The sequence below is a fragment of the Clupea harengus genome, chromosome 5 (genome assembly GCF_900700415.2).
Source record: "Clupea harengus chromosome 5, Ch_v2.0.2, whole genome shotgun sequence".
NCBI lineage: Eukaryota > Metazoa > Chordata > Actinopteri > Clupeiformes > Clupeidae > Clupea > Clupea harengus.
Window position 1 is genome coordinate 30509609 of NC_045156.1, and position 25971 is coordinate 30535579.

The following is a 25971-nucleotide window of genomic DNA, read 5'->3' on the forward strand; positions in this document are numbered from 1 at the left end:
AAAAAAAAAGAAAACTAGGTACCGTTCTGAGGACGAATCTAACTGTATGCTCAATTGAAATGTGGACTATGGTATATTGTCTCTGAATTGAGTCTACCAAATGAAGTAATCCCTTTTAATTAAAGATGTAGCAAGTTTGACAAACATGAGAATCCTTCCGGACTAAAGATGATGTGACTCTGGAGGCATGGCAAATGGAGTACCTCAGTATTGCTATGCACTTTGTTTTCTGTTCAACAAATGCATCAGAAACACCTCAGAGCATCATCACTCACGGAAGACACTGGAACAATTGTCAACTATTATGCTTCAGATATGTCATTCTTCTAGGTCTAGAAGCATTTACTTTTTTTTTAAACAAAAACTATTGATTGCCCTGAAATGTTTTCTATTTCATTCATATAAAGAAACAGAAATCACTCTTCTTTTTCCAACTGTGTACTGCATTGTAGTAGGTAATCCATTATGTGTCCATTATTTATATGTGCAAAGGGTAGCTGACAGTAATGGTCACAAGGTGGCAGAAAATGCACAGTAGCTGAACAGAGCAAAGAATTCTAGTTGTAAACATGCCTTGGCAATGGTGTAAAGTGGCTTACATCCTTGTAGAATTAGTCTTCTCTTCCTTTGCGTTCAGTCCTGTAAATGTGACGTGTGAACGCTGAAGGAGATGACTGTACAGTCTACCACCAAACAAGTATTAGCAAACTACTTTATTCATCACTAGATTCCTCTCTGCCTCTGTCTGTGTGTGCGTCTGTGTGTCTGTGTGGGTGTGTGTCTCCTCTGAAAACAGTGCTGTATCATACATTCTGACACATCCTGATGAATCAGGTAGACAGGCATTTCAGCCTGAAATATAATTTTGCCTTGGTTAACTCTGCTCTTCCATAAAAAGGCAAAACAAAGGCGTTGAGTCAAATTACAGGAAACATCCTCCCATGATTCTGTAAGAGTAGCTGATGTCAAAGAATGCGACCAGTACATTCTTTTAAGCTTGTATCGCATACTCACTCACGGCCACGGGTGATGTCATGGCTTTTTTTTTTCCGGGAGGATGGGTGTTCCCAATTTGTAGCATTAAAACATAAAACGCTCTCGGGGCGGAGAAACCCAGTCGTGTATTGGTTTGGCAACTTTACGTTTTATTGCAATTGGTGGACTGAGCTGGAGAGAAATTCCTACCCGCCTTGTTTCTTGGGCTATATAAGCTTTGTACAACGCATGTGTGGCAGAAAACAATTATAGCCTAACTTACCTATCGCTGCTGGTTGATCTTTACTTGTGTGCAAGCTCAAAACTTAAGACAACAGCCTAGGTAGCCAATGGATCTGTCCGCGGGAATACATCAAGTGAGTAAACATCTCGACGTTCTCTGCATTAACTTGACCCTAAAACTGGCTGAGGTGAATGAAGTTTTGTTTCACGGGTATTTGAAAAGTGTCTAACCTAGGCTATATAACGAGGCTGCCGTAAGACCTGGTAGCCTATAGTAAAGAATGCCATACGTGAATTCATATATTTTATATAGGCTTCTTTCCAGATTGATGACCAAGTCTAGCAAATATTTTAGGTCATATGCCAGTCTAAAGAAATGAATAAACGTAGGATTTAGACTTAGACTATTTGATGCCGTATAAACGCCGTCATGAATGTTTCATTTGTATGTTTCATAAATTTGTCTTGCCCCAGAGAACAAAATTCAAGTACAAAACTGCTTCATTTAGCCCCCCTAAAGTTTATTTTGCACTAACTTTCTAGTCAAAATAGCCTACTCTGCAAATTCACAGAAATGGCTTCCATTCGACATGCAACAAAATAAAATGATGTGGCTGGCATGTAGGCTATGCTATAGCTTACCGTCATCTTTTTTGTTCGAGTTAGGTGCACTGTGGTGTAGCTTAGTTTGGGAGGATTGGGGGAGAATATTGTTGAGTATTCTGGACCATTTCCCATCTCAAAGATGTAGCCTAACTCTTATGATGGGGAGAGAGGGAAGGACAGAGTAAAGGAGAACGAAACGGTGAAGGAGAACGAGGGAATAGGCAAGTCAACTTTATCAATAGCACATTTCATCCACAGAAACAATCCAATGTGCTTTAGATATATAAAAGCAAAAGGAATATCCAAATGAAAGATAAAGACAAAGCGCTGAAGACTTCACATCATTAAAGGATACAAATAATTAAATATGTGTGTGTACACAATACATAGAGTAGTATTTAAAAGAATAGGCATATATTAATAATTAACAGAAAGTACACAGTACATAATTAAAAGGTAAGTAATATAATTGTATTGAGAGTAAATACCAATAAGAGTAGAGTGCAAGTGTTAGAGCTCAATCAGACACACACGAAAAGAGAAATGTTTTTAACCTGGTTTTAACACATTGCTGCAATCGGAGCAGATCTCAGATCCTGTCTGTTTGTTTTAGGTGCATGCAGTATAGCGGCTAAATGCTGCTTCACCATGTTTGGGTTGGACTCTGGGCTTTACAAGCTGAACTGAGTCCAATGATCTAAGAACTCTACTCGGTTTAAATGTTTGAAACCTATCAGCGATATGTTCTGGGCCCAAACCATTCAGTGATTGATTTATAGAGTAGTAGCAGCACTTTACATCTATTCTGTAAGTAACTGGAAGCCAGTGTAAAGATTTTAGAACTGGAATAATGTTCTCTGTTCTCTCGGTCCTGGTTACGATTCTGGCAGCAGCATTTTGAATGAGCTGCCGCTCTTTTAATGGTCTACTAGAAGACCAGTTAAGAGGCCATTACAGTAGTCCACTGGAAATTAGTTTCCCCTGGTCTTTTTGGGACACCAAACCCTTGATTCTGACTGTATAATAAGATGATAGAACTAGTAGGCTGTTTTGGTGAATTTGGTGGATTTCAGACTTGGTCTTTGGTTTTAAGAGCCCCGGAGTCGCGGGGACTCCACATGCCATAGCCACTTTATCAGATTCATAACGGCCAATGGTGAGAAAGGAACTCCAATAAGACTAAATAAGACCTGAACCAATTAAGGACTGCTTGAGAAAAAGTCCTACCCACTTTGCCAACCTGTTCAGCAGTATTCTATGATCTATCTACAGTGTCAAATGCAGCACTGACATCTAGTGTAACCAGAACTGACATTTTACCTGAATTAGTGTTCAGCCATAGGTCATAGGTCATTTAACAATGTGATGAGCTGTTTCAGTGCTGTTGGTGAGGTTGGAAGCCTGGCTGAAATATTTCAAAATGACCACTTGAGTTCAAAATAAATTGCTGAGTTGATTGAAAACAACTCTTGGCTATAAAAGAGTTCTCTTTTGTAAGAGTGCCTTAATGGCAGCTGTTTTAATGACTTTGGGAAAATTCCTGATGACAGTGAACCATTAACTATTTGCTGCAAATAATAACTAATAAACTAAAAACAGGCCGATCGCTGACTTCATACTCGTTACCGCTCGGTCACACTGTTTGCAACATTTGGGGCCAGTATCATCCGAAAGAATCAGAAAGCAACTCTGGACACAGCCTACCTCCATTCTCCATTCATTTTCTGTGAAATCATCTGGATGGGGTTTCTTGCTTTGTCTAGACCTCCCTTAATGATAACAGTTGAAAGGAGCAATGAAAAGATAATATTTCACATTATTCCTGTGTATTTGAATTCTGTTTCATTCACTGAGACAAGGTTTAGTCCACATGCATGTGTTAAGGTAAGAGGGAAAGTGTAATAACAGCGTAATAGGCCTACAAATGATGGTGTATTGTGCATTTAGATGTGTTTCCTGTGCCTATTAAGTGGCAGGGTTTCACTTGACTGAATGAATGTGTGAATCTAGTAGGGAGAGCTGTTGTCCTGTCCTATAGGCTGCATTCTAGAATAGAATAGACTTTATTTGTCATTGTGCATTAGATACACAACGAAATTTGTTAAAAAAATAATTCTAGTATGTGAAGTCACGAGATCTTTGAGACACCTCTGATGTCCTCTTGGACTCTACCTTGTGTCCTGTCCTAAAGTATGTGAAGTCACGAGATCTTTGAGACACCTCTGGTGTCCATGCCTCCTGGACTCTACCTCACGTCCTGTCCCTTAGTGTCCCAGCCAGTGAACTGTTAAAGCATGTACGTCACGAAATTAGTGAGGCACTTAATGCAAAAGTCTGAGGGCTTATCCTTGTTCTAAAATTAACCTGGTCAGAACCCCCCCCCCCCCCCCCCCCCTCCTTCTCTCAAAACCAACATTCTTTTGTTTGCTGTTTTTTTTAACTCTTATCGCTTTGTTGCCACGGAAATTAGCGGTGCTATTTATAGGATATTTGCAGTGTGAATTGGAAGTTGTGTTAACAGGAAACGTGTCGGCTTTTAAATCATAAAAGATACTGTTGATTTTTTTTTTTTACAATCTGAAGGTAACTGCCAGGATTAAACAGTCTTTCCATGTAATGGATCACTTCAATTTGCACTTGGATGGCCAGTTCAACCTGAGTTGCCTCAATTAAACCAAATGGCCACGTTTCCTCAGCGTGCCCTGGGTGCACAGACTGTGGAACTCAGACAGTGTTTGTGGTGGTAACATGAAGTGCTGACATACCATGCAGCTCAGCAAGAGCGCTCCTACCTACACGTATAAAGTCACTTAAGTGCACACTTCCACACAGAGAGACAGGCATGAAGATGGATCTGGAATATGGAATCCCTGAGGATCTCTGTACATATCTGTTTTGGAATGGGGATTATAAAGAGCTTTATTGTCATGGACACTTCACTGTAGGTCGGTTTTGTTTGTTGTCTGTTTATGATATTGTTTTTCCTGTCATCTATTCAACAGGCCTCTATTGGCACTATGTGGAATGGCTCTGTCTATTTTTGGGAGGATTTTGAGTTGAGAGTTGATGTATGTATGAGACCAGCTTTAGAGGGGTTGCACTTGACATGCTGCTCATCTGTCAATTCATCACTGTGTGGTTGCCTAGCACACCTGCTTCCTCATTGTGCCTCCATGGAGACCTGCTGTCAGACTTCCCTACGTCAGGACCAGGAATGGAACTTGCCTTCGTTTAAAAGTAACAGGAAGACGGTCACGCAGTTCTTCAGGGGCAGGATCTCATGTGCGTGCAAGGAACAACTAGGAATGAGCAACTGGATGGAATCCTGCAAACCAAACTCTTTTCGCCTGATTATTGAAACTCAAGGCAAAGGCAAAGGCTTTACTGGTCATATCATATTCAAGGCACTGTTATGTGAATATGTGAACCTCTGTGCTCCTCCGCTCCCTTTAGTCCCGTCTGACTGCTTCACTCCCTCTGAGGTGTGCCAGGACAGAGAAGTGTTTGATCTTTTCTGTTGGGCTCTCGCCTACCACCACAGAACCTCTCTTTCACCCCCCCAAACACCTCCCCTGCAACTGGAGGAAAGGGCTTTTGTTTTTTTTTGTCCCATTTCAACTATAAACAGCTTCAAGACAGCTCAGTTTGTAAGATAGTTAAAGACGTGTCCAGTTTTGTGTCAGCATCAAATTAAATTTACAAAAATTATATAATAAATATTATAATTATTATAAAAAATAATTTTGTATACATCAGCCCTTTTCACATATGAACTCCAGACACTTGTAGCACACAGGAGATTGTCTGTGACTTACTGGACATTTGTTTAGTTTACAGTACGGTCACTCTGGGTCCATTCAAATCAGGATAAAATGCTATCTTAGCAGAGTGTCTGACAGCGAGTCATCAAGGGCCATTCGTAACTGATGTAACTCTCTTTCCTGTCTGCTAAGATGCCTTAAACTGCCCCCATAACGGTTGTTTTGAAGGCAGTATCAGTGCTGTACAGATTAGCTAGCTAGCTAGTTATAGCTAAATAGCTAGGTGGTTTCAAGAGAAACCATTGAGGAAATTCTCCACCCAAAATACCAATCCTGATAGCATGTTGACAAACAAAGTATTCATAATTAATAACAGAGTTTATATTCTTGTCAATCATTTTATGTTTGCATCAAAGCAGCATTTTAGCTATCAGAGAAGAAAGCAGGGTGCCTTGGGTGTTAATCCTGATCACTTAGCAATAAGGGATCTGTCAGATGGTTCTGCTGACATTTACTCCGTAATGTTATTAAACTAAAACTAATTTAATGATACAGTCTAATACTAAAAAACATTACAATAATGGGAACAATGACAACACCAATACACTCGATCCGTTTTTTTTTACAAAACTTAACTAACCATGGTCATTTGGTCACAAAAGTCTGAATTCTTCGGCAGCATACTGTGTGCCATGTCTGGTAAACCTTTCAGTGTTTCTATGACGGTATGACTACACTGGTCTTTAAGATCGACTACTTCAATGAGCTTTCAGTAATAATCTACTGGTTCCATTGATCACTCTAGACTACTCTAGAGTAGATCGATCTATTGATTCATCTGTGGTTCCACTGATCATCACTCTAGAGTAGATCGATCTATTGCAGCAACAAGTTGAAGTTTTAAAGGAGTTGTCTGAGGCTCCTGAAAGAGCGAGCCAGTGGTTATGTCTGTGGCGCTCACAGAGTAGTTGGGGACATGTGACTTCACCTGTGTTATGTGAAGAAGACTGTTGTCGCAAGAAGACCGTTGTCGCATCCGTGCTTATATGGATGACATGACGATGCTTACAACAATTGTTCCATGTACCTATCGGCTGTTAGCCAACTTGAATGACAATCTGAAATGGGCTAGCATGAAAGTGAAACCTAGCAAATGTAGAAGTGTATCTATTAGTGAACAAAAACCTGTGGAAGAGTTTTTACATTGATGATAATTCCTTCAATGGTAGAGTGTGACGGACCGAGCCTCGGTTGCCGTCAACATGTGTGGGTTTGGCCCGAAAAGCTCAGAGACAGAGCGAGGGTTCAAATATAAAGGTTTATTCCATATCCAATATTCTGGAGAACTGCTAAGCCTCTCAATAGGCAGAGGACAAAAAGCAACAGTCTCCAGGAATATCACCTGCTTAGCCTCTAAATGGGGTAGAGGACAACATGCAGCAGTACAATCTCTATTAAAAATACATGCTAAAGCCTCTAAATGGGGTAGAGGTCACAAATCAGCAGTAAAATGGTCTACAGCAAAACACATACCTGACAAGACTAGACTACCTGAACTAGACAGAACAATGAACCTATATACCTGGCGGCCAGCACCATTTCTACACACCGGGGTTGACACGAAAACAAAACAATACAACAATCACAAAACAGACCCTGAAACACAAACATAGTATTTTGTCACAATCATCAATCAAAGAAATAACTATGTCATCAATAAATTATGTCTCAAAAGTTTGTTAAAAACCACCTTATCCAAGTGGTGTGGCCCAGACCATTTTGGGTGTCCCCCCCTGCCAATCTGGGCAATTAGCAGTTTCACTGGGGTAGGATCCAATTGTAATCAGTGGTATGAGTGTTTGTGTGTGCATGTGTGTGCAAACCATGTCTGTTGGGTGCGCTAGTGGTCGCAAACATGGGGCAGAAGTGTGCAGTTCATGTGCGGTCGCACCACGACCGTCACATAGAGAAACCGGTGAAGAGCTTAAGCAGGTGGTACAATTCCATGACCAAGGACAGGTTGCAGAGCGTAGAGAATGAATTGAATTAAAGCTACCAATACCATTGATAAGACCTTCTTGCCTGGTACATTGAAATTGTGGTGCTTGCAGTTTGGGCTTTAAGGTGGGCTTTGCCTCGTGTATGAAGTTGCTATTTCAGTGGTGGAGAAATTTGAGAGAATAAGGCAGTTAGGAGATGTCTTGGGTTGCCACGTTGACTAAGTACTGTTGCATTTAAATAGAAAAGGGAATTCCCATTGAGTGGCTTAGTGGAGGAGTTCAAATGTGCTAAGGCAAGCCTGGAGATAACGTTGTCATAGTGTAAGGATCCAGCAGTCAAGAACACTGCTCCAACAGTGAACACAGGGAAGAAGTAGAATCCACCAGAAGCGGTTCAACATGCACTAGGCGCATTACAGCAAAGGGATATCATTGGGCAGGTACAGAGTGGAAGAGCAGGGTGACAGTTGGAAGGCATGGGTAATGCTACATTGCTGGAGAGGAGGGAGATGGTATCCAGCTTTGTCCGCAAGCAAGAGGAGGAAGCTAGACAAGCAGCAGTGGCTTCTCAAGCAAAGCAAGGGCAATGGATGAACTGGCATAATGTTGAGAACAGGAAGATTAGCTGGGGAGAATTGTGGGCTATGGGTGCTAACATGGTGGTTGGAGCCACTTAAGATGTCCCCCCAACTCCACAGAGTATGGGTGTTAGCTCATTAAGACATATTCTGTCTGGTTGTAAAACTAGCTTGACCCAGGGAGGACACTTGGAGACGTAATCAGGTTTTAAAATCTTTGCCGTGTTTGTTTGAGAATAAATGAGAGCTTTCTTATGCAGTATGCGGAATTGGTAGTGGAAGCGTCACATGAGCACCTGTACTGTATGTGACAGTGAGGGGTTTGCCCACTGTGGGAAGTCCCCAACCAATAGCATAATGAATTTAACATCTATTTAGTGTAGAACTCAAATAAAAATAAATACTGTGTGTGAGGCATTCCTTTCTGTGGCAGGGAGAGGTGTGTGATCAATTCATCAAGAAGAGGATATGAGCCCACCGTAGTCGGATGACCGTCATATTCAACTCTGTGTTTGTGTGCTGGATGCAATACTGAGTCAGTCTGCCCCCCTCTGTATTTTTCTTAACCTGGGTGGTAACCATATGCATATTTATTAGTACAACAGTGACCCCTGCCCTATAAAACCATCAGCAGTATGTCCAGCAAGCTGCTGTATGGTAAGAGAGAAATAATACAAATAATAGCTGTGGAGTTTATAGACGGTTAAATTTACCCTTTTTTTCCCCTTTTTTCTCTCTAGATGTCAGTGGGGCAGCCTACAGTTGTTGGGGCCATGATGTGTCTGACATGTAAAGGGGTCTGCACTGGATTTCAGCCACATTCCTGGAGGTAATTTATAGTCTAAAAATGTACAGAAAACCCATTTTCCTTTCACGTTTGTGGAATGTGTTGCTCCATTTGTCACCGACACACACTGCCAACTAGTGTGGCTGTGTCTGTGTGAATTTCCAAGTGCCTTCAGAAATGACACGTATATTTAGCACGTCTGATGTGAAAACCAGCCTTCCACTCTGAGAATGAATCAAAATGGTATTCAGGCCAAGTGTGTTGTTTTGCCGCAGTGGTGGCTGGTGGGGGAGTCTGAAGCACAAACATGTGAAACGGAGAAAAGTAGGTTGGTCTGGGGGTTTCTCCGTGTGTGTTCTTGTAAAGTGTGTTCAACACAGTTTGGTCACTATTTCCTGTGCACTGCTTTCATTCCCATGTCTGAGTCCTGCAGCTGCCCTTAGTAATCCTCTACTACTGCTGAACATTCACACTTGGCATTTTCTTGTCTGGAGGTAAAATTATAACTGTCAAGAGAGCAAAGGTAGGGGGGCACTGTGGCGCAAACAGTAGCCCCGACCATATTCGGGCTTGACGCCCATGGAGGACACGGGGTCGAATCCGGCCCGATGTCATTTCTCCTGTCCACTCCCCACCTCTTCTCCCTCTCATTTACTGTCCCACTCTTCACTAATCTATCAATTAAAGGCATAAAAGCCCCAAAACAAATCTTAAAAAAAAAAAAAGAGAGCAAAGGTAGATAGCTTTAAGCCCAAATCAGTTTTGAATTTGCAATACTGTTCATTACTGGACTGTACAGCTCAAATGCCAACTCGGTTCAACTAGCACACTGTGGTCCTGTCATAATATTGCTGTCATTTTTATCTATCTACAGAATACGAACACGCACATGCATAGCTTGTGTTAAGGAACATCTACAAGAATACACCAACAAGTAAAATGCATGTGTTACATAGATAATACCAGCTGTGCTGTTGACACAGAAAGAATGAAAGCATTCGTAAATGGTATGGTCTTTAGACAGTTTTGTCCAAAGTGACCTCCAAAACAAATTGGGAAAAAACAATAATTGAACAACAACCAAAGCATTGTACACATTACAACAAAATGCTGATAACAGGATTGTACGTCAGATCATAGTACAATTAACAATAATAATAACTACAATAATGTAAAACAAATGAAGGGCTTGTAACGCATACATTAGAATGACAGATGAGTTCTGAAGAGCTTGTAACGCACACATTAGAATGACAGATGAGTTCTGAAGAGCTTGTAACGCACACATCAGAATGACAGATGAGTTCTGAAGAGCTTGTAACGCACACATTAGAATGACAGATGAGTTCTGAAGAGCTTGTAACGCACACATCAGAATGACAGATGAGTTCTGAAGAGCTTGTAACGCACACATTAGAATGACAGATGAGTTCTGAAGAGCTTGTAACGCACACATTAGAATGACAGATGAGTTCTGAAGAGCTTGTAACGCACACATTAGAATGACAGATGAGTTCTGAAGAGCTTGTAACGCACACATTAGAATGACAGATGAGTTCTGAAGAGCTTGTAACGCACACATCAGAATGACAGATGAGTTCTGAAGAGCTTGTAACGCACACATTAGAATGACAGATGAGTTCTGAAGAGCTTGGTCGCGTGATACTCTTTGAATGTATCATGACCATCACTTGATGGAATAGCACTAGGTAGGTAGGTCGTTACACCACTGAGATCATTACACCACTGAGGTCATTACACCACTGAGGTCATTACACCACTGAGGTCCTTACACCACTGAGATCATTACACCACTGAGATCATTACACCACTGAGATCATTACACCACTGAGGTCCTTACACCACTGAGATCATTACACCACTGAGGTCCTTACACCACTGAGATCATTACACCACTGAGATCATTACACCACTGAGATCATTACACCACTGAGGTCCTTACACCACTGAGATCATTACACCACTGAGGTCATTACACCACTGAGATCATTACACCACTGAGGTCATTACACCACTGAGGTCCTTACACCACTGAGATCATTACACCACTGAGATCCTCCTTACACCACTGAGGTCCTTACACCACTGAGATCATTACACCACTGAGATCATTACACCACTGAGATCATTACACCACTGAGGTCCTTACACCACTGAGGTCCTTACACCACTGAGATCATTACATTACACCACTGAGATCATTACACCACTGAGATCATTACACCACTGAGATCCTCCTTACACCACTGAGATCATTACACCACTGAGATCATTACACCACTGAGATCATTACACCACTGAGATCATTACACCACTGAGGTCCTTACACCACTGAGATCATTACACCACTGAGGTCCTTACACCACTGAGGTCCTTACACCACTGAGATCATTACACCACTGAGATCATTACACCACTGAGATCATTACACCACTGAGGTCATTACACCACTGAGGTCATTACACCACTGAGGTCCTTACACCACCTCTTGCTATGGAGAGCAGGCAGACACGAGATGTTCTTCAGAGGAACAAAGTGATCGAGTTCTTCCTAGAACTCAGTAAGGTGCATTGCACACACCATCAATGGAGACCTTCAACTCATTTGGAATGTTGACTGATTCATATTAATCTAAAAATCACTGGATATTACGGATAATACATTCTAGAAATGTGGGTGATTTCACATGAAATGACCCAAGCTCTCATGCTGTTCATGTGCTGTTGCCCAATTAGGTATATAAACAAGGGGTGTCATTCATATAATGTAGATGAGTCATGAGTCCTGAGTGAAGGGAGAAGACACCCATCTTGCCCTGCCTAACCTCAAACCCAGAGCACATGGCTGTATGCTCCGACCTCCTCACATCACCAGCCAGGCTCATGCCTGTTGAAGGCTTGGCTCCCTTTCAGAAAGGCCTGTCGTCCATAGGATGCTTCCAGTCATTGAGCTCTCAAACACAGGGCCTGTCGTTAGGATGGTACCAGTCATTGAGCTCTCAAACACAGGGCCTGTTGTCCATAGGATGCATCCAGTCATTGGGTTCTCATACACAGGGCCTCACCTGTCCTCACATCATGCAGCACGCACTGGGAATGCTCTGAATAGCCTCATGCCATCAACCCACTTGTGACTCCTCATGTACCAAGCTCGTCCTTACTCCACCCGCCCAGGTCTCAAAGGTAGTGCCTACTATAGCTGCATTACCACACTGCTGCTATCTGTTCAGGATTTAGCACTTCACTGACACCTGGTAATAACTCCTGCCATTTGGCATGCCTACAAATGGCCAGCTGATCTGAGACCTGGTTGGTTTATGCCACATTTGTACCTCTTGGCAGTGCCTTCGTACACTGGCATTGGTAGTAGATCAGTCTACAATTAGTCCCTTGAACCAACCGCTTTTGTGAATAACACTTCATCAGTCACCAGCAGATTGTAAGCTGGGCATCGGCAAGATGTTCTTACTGTTTTTCTGTCTCCTTTAACGATGTGTAGACACAGGGGGTGAGTAAAGTGGATGACTCTGTGTCCTTTCTGTCTCCTTTAACGATGTGTAGACACATGGGTGAGTAAAGTGGATGACTCTGTGTCCTTTCAGGAAAGCCTGCACTGTATGCCACTGCAGCCAAGAAGAACACGCGCCCAACTCTGACTTGGAGGACGACCGTAAGATGGGGCGCTTGCTGGCCGACTCTCGTTACAGTCACCTCACGACCAAGGTCAAGGGCGGAGATGGCTTCCGTGTGTACAAGCGCAACCGGATGATCATCACTAACCCGGTGGTCTCACGCAAAGACCCCACCTTCCACACCATCACGTATGACTGGGCACCACCGGGCCTCACACAGAAACTGGTAAGAGTTCACAGGAAACCCAGTTACATTTATGCACTTCTTTTTTTCCTTTTTATTTCATTTTGTTATATTTCTTATGTAAAGTAGTATTTATTTATTGTTACACCAGGTTCTATTGCTTGTAGCTTGACTATTCTCTCCCTTGTACGTCGCTTTGGACAAAAGCGTCTGCTAAATGACTAAATGTAAATGTAATGTAAAATGGAAACCCATTGGGTAAAACAATCACATTTGGACATACTCAGTACTCTGTAACATTGTTAGGGGGGGGGGTATGAGTGGGAATGTATTAGGCAGAGGTGACATTGCTCAGTCAGGAACAATAAACATGAACACTAAGTGCCTGTGATGGCTTTTTCTCCAATGTGTGAAGCATGAAAAGCCTATGGCTCCTTGTGTCTCTATCTAGAAGGCTGGACGCCCCCATTTGGCCCTGAAGTTAATCAGGACTGAAGCTGGGATGTTAAGATGAATTATGACACAACAGTAAAATGGGAGAAAGAAAAAGAGACATGTAGTGTTATCTGGCCACAGAAATAACTAGCATTTGAAAATATAGTGTTTACCTGTCCTTACTTGGCCAATAAACACGATTCGGATAAAAAGTTTGCCAAAGAACCACAGACAGTTCCTAATAATTTAATTACATTTATAAACATTGTTTTTCAAGGTAGCCTTATTAATTGATGTTTACTTGACTTTTACAAAGCACTGTTGCCAAGTCTCCAGTATTAATGTTCTAAAGATGTTTGATGTTAGTCAAATAAATAGAAGACTGAGGTTGGTCACTAGTGCTTCAGTCTTAACCACTTAAGGTGCTACCACTTGCATGTACATTGAAGAAACATCAAACTTGAATGATGTGATAATACTTAATAAAACCCCTTAAAGAGATTTTGCACTGTTGTATTTGACATCAGGAAGCCCACAGTGACAGACTTGGTCTGTGGGAGCTAGAGATGGTTGGCTTGATAGATATAGGTTTAGAGTTTGGGGAAAGAGGAATGTGTTGAGGTAGTTTGGAGCTGTCTGTTTTATGTGTGAGTCGAATGAAATGTGTTGATCAATAATTACACCAAGATCTTTGACACATGTTGGGTGTTAGTGATATGCCATTGAGTGTGGGTGGATAGTGTCAATCTCAGATGTTTAGGGTTTATAGTCATAGCCTCAGTTTTATCTGTGTTAAGAAGCAGAAAATTGTTAGTCATCCATGCTTTGACATGTTTCAGGCCAGCTTCCATCTTAGGTAGTATAATGTATAATTGCATCAGGTTTCATGGATAGGTAAAGGTGGGTGTCATCAGCATAGTAATGGTAGTTAATGCCATGTGTCCTTATGGGAGCATGTACAGGGGGAGGCGCAGGGGTCCGAGCACTGAGCCTTGGGGAACTCCATAACTTACTTTTGTATGACTGGATGATCATTGTGGACATGACATGTACAAACTGAAGACGGTCAGAAAGGTAAGAACTAAGCCAGGATAAAGGCACAGCTTTGAATGCCAACATGGTGTTCAAGTCTATCTATATGATGATCTATAGTGCCAAAAGCAGCACTAAGGTCTAGAAGAACCAATATTGAAATGCATCCATGGTCAGATGCAATAAGTAGATCATTCAGAACTTCGACTAAGGCACTTTCAGTGCTGTGATGGGCTCTAAAGCCAGATCTTCTTGAATGTTGTTTTTGTCTACAAAGGAAGTGAGTAGGTCTGTAATTAGCCAGGTTACAGGGATCAAGGTTGTGAGATTGTTTGATCACTGCTATTTTAAAATGAATGTGGTACATAACCTGAAATGAGGGAATTGTTTATTACTTTAAGTAGTGTCTCATTTAATAAGGTCAGTGTGTGCTTAAGTCGTTTTGTAGGAATGGGGTCTAGTAAGCACACTGATGGTTTAGATGAGCAGATCAGGGAAGTGTCAGGAAGTCAGTAGGTGTGAAGGATTCTAGGAGTGCCCCAGCTAGTGGGAGTGATACAGAGGTTGTCATAGTTACAGAGGTTGTCATAGTTACAGAGGTATTCATAGTGCTTCCTGAGAGGACTACAGGGTTGTGGAGGGGGAGGAGACTGTGATTTTTTTTACTGAAATTTTGTTATTGAAAAAGGTCATTAAATCATTACTGCTACAGGTTATGAGAACATAGTATTTTACTGCATTGTGTTTTTTTTGTTAGTCTAGAAATAGTGTTGAAGAGAAAGCTTGGCTTGTTTTTATTTTCTTCAAGTGTCGTAGAATATTAGGCTTATTTGGCACCAGAAAGTGCTTTTTTTATAACTTACAAGGTTGTCCGTCCAGGCCAGACGAAATATCTCAAGTTTGGTGGAGTACCGTTTCTCTATCTAGTTTTCAAGTAGTTTGTTTAAGTGCACGGGTCTGGCCAGTGTACCATGTGCCCAGTCTTTTCTGTTTTCTTGTTCTATTGTTTTCAAAGGCATTGACTGTCACTGGTCCCATCTTGGCACAGTATTATCATTTATCCAAATGATAAGAAGCCTTTTGACATGGTTTTGATAAACGTCTGTTTAGAAAAAAAAAAGAAGAAAAAAAAACATTTTGATTAGATTTTATAAATACTTCTATCCATACCCAACTTTTCTGCTCAAATTAGTTTATCAGTCAAAAAATCTAGCAGGATCACCAGAATTTAGGTGAGTTTAGGTGAGTTCATATGAAATGATCCAAAGCTGTAATAGTATTCACATGCTGTTGCCTCATTAGGAATATAACAGAAGAATGTAATTGTTATAAAATGTGGATATTGTCACGAGCCGAAGGTAGAAGGCACCAATCCTGCCTCATTCAACCTCAACCTCAACCTCAACTGTTGCTGACGATGTAACCAGAGTATATGAGCTCTTACCGTATCACCAAAGATTCCTGTTCAAGCATGTTGATGCTTGAATGGTGGACGTGGGGCCAGAGTTTGGGCAAAGAGGAATGTGTCCACTGTCCTCATTGTCTGCTGGGACGTATGCCTCTGACCTTTTCCATTTCAAAGACATGGCTGTCACTGGTCTTATTTTGGCACAGCGTTGTCATGTTCCCCCAGGCCCGAGCTGTAAGCACGAGGTGTTAGTGGGGCTGTTTCTGGTGCCCCCGTGGGATCCAGAGGGCGTTGTGCATCAGGACAGAAATCTGGACCAACCCCCTTGGCATTCTATCTTGCCTGTGGCAGCAAGGACATACTGCTTTAGAGGATTAGAGCAGAACTTTGATCCTGTGATTACTGAGCTGTGAAAGCAGACAGTCAGGACACAAACTTGTGAGGTTGACATAATTAACAGTGAGCTCATTAATGTTGCTTGTATGTTGCCGTGTGGCCTACACGCCATTAGGTGATGATGCCATGACAACCGTTCCATCATACATCTGCCCTGTGAGTTTTTGCTTATAATCATGATTGGTAATTTCCATGTCCTGAAATTGACATGGATTCCGCATCTCTGCCTCCCGACTTGTCATTCTTATAGCACTTCTTGAAAAACAATTGTCTTTGCATAAAAATGTCAAGTATTGTCTGATGTATTCACCCAGCAAAATAATGAACTTGAATAATGCATAATGAGCCCTCATCTGCAGCAACACTCTTAACAGACATTATCACCTGTCTGTAGGCTCCCTGTTAACTCATCAACTTTATCTAAAGAGGTAAGCATTTGAAGTGTCTGCTTACCATCACACGCGCATTGTGGCAATTTGTCATATAAAATACTTCTTCAGTTATCATAAAAGGAACAATATGTCACACTGACAGCAAGCGTTTAAAATGAGTACTGCAGTCCAAATTCAAAATATTCGAGAGTGTTGTCTTCCCCCGCCCTCTTCTCCCCAGACTCAAAGCTCATGCAGGTTGCCAGGTTGAGGACACTGAACCTACATGAATAAATGCCCTTTAACTTTGACTCGTAGCTCATGCAGGTTGCCAGGTTGAGGACACTGAACCTACATGAATAAATGCCCTTTAACTTTGACTCGTAGCTCATGCAGGTTGCCAGGTTGAGGACACTGAACCTACATGAATGAGTGCCCTTTAACTTTGACTCGTAGCTCATGCAGGTTGCCAGGTTGAGGACACTGAACCTACATGAATGAGTGCCCTTTAACTTTGACTCGTAGCTCAGGCAGGTTGCCAGGTTGAGGACACACTGAACCTACATGAATGAGTGCCCTTTAACTTTGACAATGGCAAGGGACAATGAGTCATACACTGCAAGTTGATCAGCTAATGTATTTGTTAGCAATGATTTTATTTTTTGCAAATTCTAAACCAGATCATGCAGATTTTTTTATAACTCTGTCAAGGTTAGCTAGATGCATGGCTGGCTATGTATAGGAGCCAACGGTAAGCCCGTTATCCCGAACAAAAGCCCACTGCTCCAGATATACACTCTGGAGTTGGAGGCACTACTTTCCAGTCCCTGATAACAACATATTGCTCAGATAACGTATACATCACTTCACATCTACTTAGGAGCAGTAGCCTACTGTTCTTCCTTGTTGCAGCCCGAGGCAGACCCCTCATAGCTGAAAAGAATATGCCATAATTAAAAGTAAATTTGACTAATTTCACTAAAATCTCTAACTGGCAATCTCACATTAGCGACATTTATATAAACTCTTCTAAAACTGTTTGGTTTCTATAAGATAAGATAGATACATAGCCGGTAGCTAGGGTATGAGTAACGTTACTCGATTTGGATATCAGTATTCGTTCAATATATAGAGTAATCACATTCGTAAACTGAGTCAATGTAGTGAAACTTGTGGTTTCTGGCATATGTGTCTGACACGCTCAGCCCGTCCACTCCTCTGGTGGGACTGATGGCCGGTAGCATTAGCATGTGCTAGCCTGACCGCTAGTTGGGATCACTTCACTGGCTGTGTGTCAAATGCTTTCTTCCTTGATAACCCAGCTGCACACAGACCACAAAGTATGAATATGAGTACTTGAATGCTGAAATTACTTGAAATGCTCGTTTACTAGTAGCTGTGATAGATTAGTTAAGGTTAGCTAAACATTATTTTTATTTTTTTTTTTTATATGCGCATAAATACATTTGACTTTGACTTTGAGCTGACCTTAGCTGAAGCTCAATGTTATGGAGAAAATGAGTCAACTCGGCATCCGTCTTAAAACTCTTCTGGGCTCTAAGTTGTCTCCATCTTCCAAATGCATCTCCAATATTTACCCGTGTTTTACTGCTTACTCTGGTCATGCAGCTTTTCAGAAGGATGCCGAGGCCTTTTAGGTTGGGTAGACTCTAACTATCTGTGTTGATCCAGTTTGTTTGCTTGCTTCCATGGCTGCAGCACACTGTTTGCCTGCCAGACTGTTTCATATCTGGCAACCCGGGGTGTCGAAATGGCACTGGGAAATGGTCGGGGGGGGGGGGGCACACAGGCCAAAACACAAACAGATGTTCGGCTGCAGGACGGACATTTAAAAGGAGATCATACTGGCTGTAGCATTGTATTGTTGTCAAAGAAGTCAATATTTCAATGTATTGACATATCGTCGTAATCTCTGATGACATATCAGGGTCATTTAATGCTTTAGTACAGTAAATGTATTACATATTGTTCCTTTAATATAGGTTGAATCCATGTCGTTAAAAGCTTTAACTCAGTGGTGGGACAGCCAACTATCTGTTTTTGCCTGAAAGGGCAAACCAAATGAAAAGTTGGACTATGAGGATAAACAGCGATCCCAGGCTAGCTTCCCCGACGCTTTTATAAAATGTACACAAATTAAAGTAAGACAGTTTTGCTGTCTAATTTTGTCCAGTGTGTCATCATCAAACTGGTTCCTAAAGATGTAATATGCAACTCAGTATTGATATTTCAGGTTGTTTTTAAGATACTATGAACTGAACCTTGTAGGGCATTCGTGTAGAAAGCACATCTATCTTTTTTTTGGGTCAGGAAGGATGATTTATCCTGTATATTACAGAAAGAAATGCCTACAGTGTGATAGAAATGACTCACTATATATTCTTACTATATATATGTGCCACTCAGTCTAAGACAAACCCCAATATAAATCACCTGAGAAAATTACAGAAATGTCTCCAGGACATACCGCCTGCCCCCTGACTGTCCCCAGATCTACAAAGGAGAAGGACAAATGCAGACGACATACATCAGTGGGGAAATACAGAGAAATTCTTTATCCTGTAACATACATATAAACAGGTTAATTAAGAATCACCTTATATCACTCTTTATCCTGTAACATACATATAAACAGGTTCATTAAGAATCACCTTATATCACTCTTTATCCTGTTACAAACATATGCAGCCTTATATCACTCTTTATCCTGTAACATACATATAAACAGATTAATGAAGAAGCACCTTATATCACTCTTTATCCTGTAACATACATATAAACAGGTTCATTAAGAATCACCTTATATCACTCTTCATCCTCTTACAAACATATGCAGCCGTATATCACTCTTTATCCTGTTACAAACATATAAACAGGTTAATTAAGAAGCACCTTATATCACTCTTTATCATGTTACAAACATATAAACAGGTTAATTAAGAATCACCTTATATCACTCTTCATCCTGTTACAAACATATAAACAGGTTAATTAAGAATCACCTTATATCACTCTTTATCCTGTTACAAACATATAAACAGGTTCATGAAGAAGCACCTTATATGACTTGTGTCTCTCTGGCTCTCTCCACCAGGCCATGCAGTATATGGAGATGTTGCCCGAGGACAGGCGTCCAGTGGCAGGGACCGAGGGAGCATCACACCGGCGCAGGCAGTTGGTGAGGCAACTCCCCCTTCATGACCACGACCCCCAGCAGTGCCACGCCCAGTCTGAGGCCGAGCTGCAGGCCATGGCCACGTATGTGAAGAGCTTTAAGGAGCAGGCGCTGGGTGTAGGGGAGGTAGCTCTGCCTGGGGACGGGGAGAAGGCACAAGAGAAGAACGGGAAAGCTCCTGGGGAACCAGCCCAGCCCATTACCAACGGCACTGCGGAGAAGAAGAAGAAGAAAAGTGAATATGTAAGTCTGCCTTGCTACTTCTCTCTCATACACACACACCCGTACTTGAGTGTGCACACACAATCAGAATCAGAATCAGGTTTTATTGGCCAAGTAAGTTTGCACAAACAAGGAACTTGACTTGGTAAAGTGACTCTCAGTGTGCTTACACAAAATATACAACACAATACAATACAATACAATACAAACAAACAAACAGTGCAACAGTGCAATGGACTAAGGAGTTTAAGAAAGTATGTACAAGGCGGAATGGCTATATACAGTAGCTGTGAAATGTTGCACAACAGTAGTGCAAAGTGGAGAGTGCGAGAAGTGCAGGGATAAATATATAAATATAAATATATATGCTACAGTGACCACATAACAACACAAACTCCATCTCCAACTCCACCATCTCATTAAAGCACTTTGAGCTGCATTCTTTTGCATGAAAGGTGCTATATAAATAAAGTTTTATTATTATTATTATTATTATTATTATCATGAGCTTTTCTCAAGTCATCTATTACTCACTCTCTATCACACATTCTTGGATTTTCATTCGAACTGACAAACACACATTGATGCATGCACTCACTATACAGCTTGAACTGAAAAGGCAATACCCTTTGACCTCTGCATGAGTAGTGTTTGGGGAGGAGCTTATAACTCATAATCAGAGCAGGATTTTGAGAGAATCTATCTTTTTCTCTTTCTGTCTGTCTTTTTTCTCTTCAATTATCATGGTCATGCACATCTAATTCACATCATTTCTTGACTTGTTGTTCTTTCATGTTTTGATTTACCACTTTCACCACATTTATACCTCCTGCCATGATAACTGGAAGAATGTATTGTTTATTGTTTATTGTGTCTGTACACATTTGGTAGAATATGATTATTAGAAAAAAATGACAGCATTTTGAAAAGTAATTTGGCAAAGGCTAAGGCAAAGGATATTTGACATCTTATTGTTTTATTGTTATCACATGCCATTGCATTTGCTTATAATTGCATCACCAGATGATCAATGAGTGTGAGAAAAAATCAACAAACAGAATGTACCCACCCCCTCCGCGTACATGTACAAACATTTACACACATTTACACACTCTTCCATGTCTCTTTCATTCATTCTTCCAAGTGTGTGTACACAATATCAAAATAATGAGCTTTGGGGGAACATCTGAACTTCGTTGGTTTTGATCAGCACAGGAATGCACTGTTTGGGGCCTGTGCACTTTTGCAATAGTGACATGGGTTTGATTATGTCTCTTGAGAGGCCAAGAATGAACAGCAGGGGCTGGGTGTGTACTTTGCTTTGTGTGTGCACGTGTAAGGGTATTTGAAAGTGTGTACAAGACAAGACACAAGTGTATAATACACACTCTCACTAGTGTGTATCATGTATGCCTAGGTCTGTGTGTGTGTGTGTGTTCAAGTGTATAATAGACACTCTCACTAGTGTGTATCGTGTATGCCTAGGTCTGTGTCTGTGTGTGTGTGTGTTCAAGTGTATAATAGACACTCTCACTAGTTTGTATCGTGTATGTCTAGGTCTGTGTGTGTGTGTGTGTGTGTTCAAGTGTATAATAGACACTCTCACTAGTGTGTATCGTGTATGCCTAGGTCTGTGTCTGTGTGTGTGTGTTGAAGTGTGTTTCTGTGGATCTTGCCAGCGGTGCAGTGGCTGTGGGGAGCTGGCAGCAGAGGACAGCCCAGTAGTGTACGCTGAGAGGGCCGGGTACCAGGAGCTGTGGCACCCCACCTGCTTCGTGTGTGCGGAGTGTGGGGAGGCGCTGGTGGATCTGGTGTACTTCTGGAAGAATGGGAGCCTGCTGTGTGGACGCCACTACGCCCAGAGTGTGAGGCCTCGCTGTCCTGGCTGTGACGAGGTAGGGAGAGAAATGGTACTACTGTGTTGTGGATATGTGAATGTCTGAGCCACCCTGGGGCGACAGTGGTACAGGAGGTAGAGAGGTAGAGAAGTCGAATAGTAATCAGAAGGTTGCTAATTCAATTCCCTGTCGAAGCGTCCTTGAGCAAGACACTGAACCCCTAATTGCTCCTGATGTGCAGTGTGCCATCAGTGTAAAATGTAAAATGTGTATACCTTGTAAGTCGCTTTGGATAAAAGCGTCTGCTAAATGACTAAATGTAAAATGTAATGGAAATGGAAATAGAAAAGAAAGTAGGTCTATGATCTGTGTGAGAATGAGCATTCTCATGCATACATTCTTCAGAGTCCTGAAGTTTAGAAACTTTTAAGAATCTGATGTAGTTTCCGGTCTCTGATAATGTGGCTTAATGTTGTGATGTAATGAACTGAGAGTATGTTTGGAGGTAACTGTGGCTTCCTCCTCCTCCCCTTCCTGTCTCTCTCTCCCCACCCCACAGCTGATCTTCTCTGAGCTGTATGAGAATGGGGCTGATGGCCAGCCGTGGCATAAGGAGCATCACTGCTGCTGGGAATGTGGTCAGAATCTCAACACTCCGTGTCCCTGTGCCATCAGGAAACTTAGACCTGTTTGAACATGTCAGTCTGCCACTCAAACCAACTCAGCCATGTCCATCTGAATAAGCCTGTCATCGAACCCACACCTGTTAAACAACAATTCCCCCCCGCTGTCTGATTGGAATCCATTCTAAAACTCACTACTCTGCTTGATACATCTGATGCAATTCAGGTGGTGCAGTGGTTAGTGGCAACGCTTTTACGAGGTTGACCCAGGTTCAATTCCCGATTGAGGCAGTTTGTCTGTAAGTCACTTTGGATAAAAGCATCTGCTAAAATACCGGTCCTTTACTTTTTACTGTTACTTCATTTATCAATTTGGGTGGAATAAGCTACTGTGATTTTCATCAGAAGGCCTATCATGCAGGTGGATTGGGTATCTCTGACTTTGTGCATCACGGTTGGTCAGCCTACTGCCAATACAACAGCTCATCTGAGCAGGCTGTGGAATTCTATCAATTTAATCGATCTATTAATTTAATTCAATTTCAATTTTACATTTGCCTGATTGGCTAAGCAATACGCTGATAAAATAACAGCTTTCGTGTTGATTTGATGTGTTCAAAATGGAAAATGTTTGTCCACCAATGCCTTCTGCGATAGATTACATGTAGAAATTCTATCCAAAGATAAAACTAGTCCCATCTGATATAGGGATGCAGATGCAAGCTTCTATCAAAGTAATGAAATTGCTTTCTATACATTTGTTGAACTGTCTAAATGTTGAACTGTTTATTTGTATTGCCTTATGGCAGTAGGGTTTTTTAAACATGATCAACTAACCTAGCCTATTTATTATACTACATGTTTAGGAACAGTTACTTATGAAATGTAACAATAATTCCTCCAGAATAATGATACAGAAATGACGTATCCATTCCATGTCAGCTCAATTTCCAAGGATGTTTTTCCGCAGCAGATTTAGTATTCTGATGAAACTTTGTTCAGAGAAAGATTTAGTAAGCAATGATGCAATATTTCATTTGAATTAGATTAGCATCTGTTTACATGCAGAGAACGCTGGGCAATGGGATCCTGTTGGTTTCTTCTCAATAGCCTCAATAATATGCCATAGTCACAAATTAAAAAAACAAATTGTGATGTTTTCCCTAATTAGTTTTACAAAGGAAACCTATTTTGAAAACTAGAAACCACTTATTTTTAAGCACACTGTCAGTAAACATATAAACCCAGACGAGATGACCTGTGCTAATGAAACCAATATTCTTGAATGTATTCAACCCCAGAGTAGAAACCCAGAAATAATCTCTCACATGCTTGAAGATGTAGATGTTAGTGTAAATATATACAATTCAGAGATGTCAATATTCTTTAAAAAAAAATTTCCTGTGAGCTATTGTTATGTTACCTGAAATCTTATACGATGGGGTTTTAAGACATAGCAACAAACTATATTCTAGAAACTATGGAACTGCCACAGGGATTATGCAAAAATGGAATTATGCCTTAAATGCCTGTAGCAGTGGTATATTTATCACATTGCTTTAAAGACACAATTGCCAACAGTTATTAATGATTTAACTACAATTTCAACCGATGTCTATGGTTGCTAGGAAGAAACATGGATCGTTTGTTATATTTCAGCCCATGCCAGTCCATTGTCTGACATTTGGCTAGTGGGTTAAGTTTATAATGGACAAATTCCAATCCAAAATTCAACCAGAAGGGAATAAAGGGAGAATAATGGCGACAACAAGACAACGGGGACTATAGCAATGAACCACAGGGCATTGGAAATGATACCATTGTAGAACTTGATGTCTTTCAATGTCGAACATGTTCTAGTGTTTGTTAATGTATTCAATTCAACACTCAGTTGTATAGCTTTGTGAAGTCACTATATACATCCTGGCCTGCTTCATTAAGGTAACCAGCAGACGCAGACCCCTCTTGACCCAATCTAGAAAGCTAATACTTTTCTCACCACCATTGCATATTTCAAGAGTATTATTTCAACAGTACTAGGATACTCCTGTGCAATACTAGGATAGAAGAGTGCAGAAGAAAGGCATATTTGGATGGAAGACAACTGAGTTGGTTTTTCTATCACTCTTAGTTTACTGTGAATGAGGGGGCTTTTGAAAAATCTCTTAAAATGGGATTAAGGTTAAATCAGGCTAATTTATTAAAGAAGAAATAAAAAAGCTATCACAGGAACTTCTTGTTGAATTGACATGGAATGATCCCCTTACTAGATTCAGAATGAACCAAATTATAATTCAGATTGAACCCCTGTACTAAGAATATTATAACTGTTTGTAGTGGGATGACGGTAAGTTTTAATTATATCAGTTGTATTGTTTTGTAAAATATTTATGTAAGTATTTGCTTCATATGTCAGGAAATGAAAGCGACAAACTCATGCATATTCTAGACCCTACATCTCTTCACAAACGATCTCTTAGAGTAAATACTAACTTAACTGGAGGACATTCATCTACATATACTACCTACCATTTGTATTTGTATTGCTGTAGCTAATATGCAAAAACACATTTTTCCTATTCATTTCTGATGGCCTTGAGTGGCTGTTATGTCTGGTGATATCTTCGAAGATGCCAAGGACAGGACATGACAACCTATCATGTCAACTATAATCATGTGGCTACCATATTAGGTTTCATCAAAAACCTTGAAAAAATGTCAGCGGTAACAAACCGTGTTCAATCGTCACCATATTTGGCACAGATCATCTTCAGGCAAACCCAGACGGACTTTTTACTTTCAAAACTGTTTGTCCGTTACAGCCTACTGAATGTGCCGGCGAATTTGCCAAACATTAAGTGATCTCATATCTCGGCCAATCTTTGGTCAATTGACATAAAACTTTCTGTGAGTGCTTCTGACCATTATGTCCTTGACATAGTCACATCAAGTGTCCGTAGCAACTATGCCCTGCTGGGTTGCTTTGCGCTTGCAGCTATATTTACTTCTTTGTTTTTATTGTTTTTTTTTGCCTTATCGTGATATTTGGAGAGTCTTGTTGTTGTGCCATTTTCAGAATCCTCTCTTTTGTTATAAATTGTTCTTATTAAATATATTGTATGACCTTTTGTGCCGTATGAAAAGATGCTATTTATACCATTCATGTGTATATGTGACCCTTACAACTATACTTTCTTCCCCAAATAAACATGCTCTAAAGCTCTACTGACCTCTGACAGGAAATTATTGTTATTGTTTTTCATTTTGCAAGTATTTTTAGAAGTAAATATGTATTCATTAGTAAGTTTGCAAGTATTTATTTCTAGTTCTTGGTGTTCTGATGAACCCTCCACATGCTTGTGTTTCCATGTGCTGTCATTAGTCAGGCACAGGTAAAGAGCTGTTCCACCGCTGAGTGTCAGTAGTCAGGCACAGGTAAAGAGCTGTTCCACCGCTGAGTGTCAGTAGTCAGGCACAGGTAAAGAGCTGTTCCACCGCTGAGTGTCAGTAGTCAGGCACAGGTAAAGAGCTGTTCCACCGCTGAGTGTCTCTGAGTCATTAGTCAGGCACAGGTAAAGAGCTGTTCTATCCCTGAGTGTCTCTGAGTCAGTAGTCAGGCACAGGTAAAGAGCTGTTCTATCCCTGAGTGTCAGTCATTAGTCAG

At 41.1% G+C, this 25971-nt stretch overlaps 1 protein-coding gene across 1 annotated transcript; it reads left to right on the plus strand.

The window, feature by feature from the left end:
• The first annotated feature begins 7 nt into the window (after positions 1-7).
• lmcd1 (LIM and cysteine-rich domains 1) lies at positions 8-23273 on the plus strand. Its single transcript, XM_012830720.3, has 6 exons — positions 8-1352; positions 8904-8992; positions 12573-12828; positions 19544-19867; positions 21526-21741; positions 22244-23273. The coding sequence occupies exons 1-6, from the start codon at positions 1326-1328 to the stop codon at positions 22376-22378; spliced, it is 1047 nt and encodes a 348-aa protein (XP_012686174.2). The 5' UTR covers positions 8-1325; the 3' UTR covers positions 22379-23273.
• Positions 23274-25971: the final 2698 nt, after the last annotated feature.

Bases quoted from the DNA above. Each gene is read 5' to 3' on its own strand.
- lmcd1 (XM_012830720.3), top strand. From the start codon at position 1,326: ATGGATCTGTCCGCGGGAATACATCAA. The intron at 8,993-12,572 runs GTAATTTATAGT...GTGTCCTTTCAG, and splicing joins TTTCAGCCACATTCCTGGAG to GAAAGCCTGCACTGTATGCC. The intron at 19,868-21,525 runs GTAAGTCTGCCT...GGATCTTGCCAG, and splicing joins AGAAGAAGAAAAGTGAATAT to CGGTGCAGTGGCTGTGGGGA.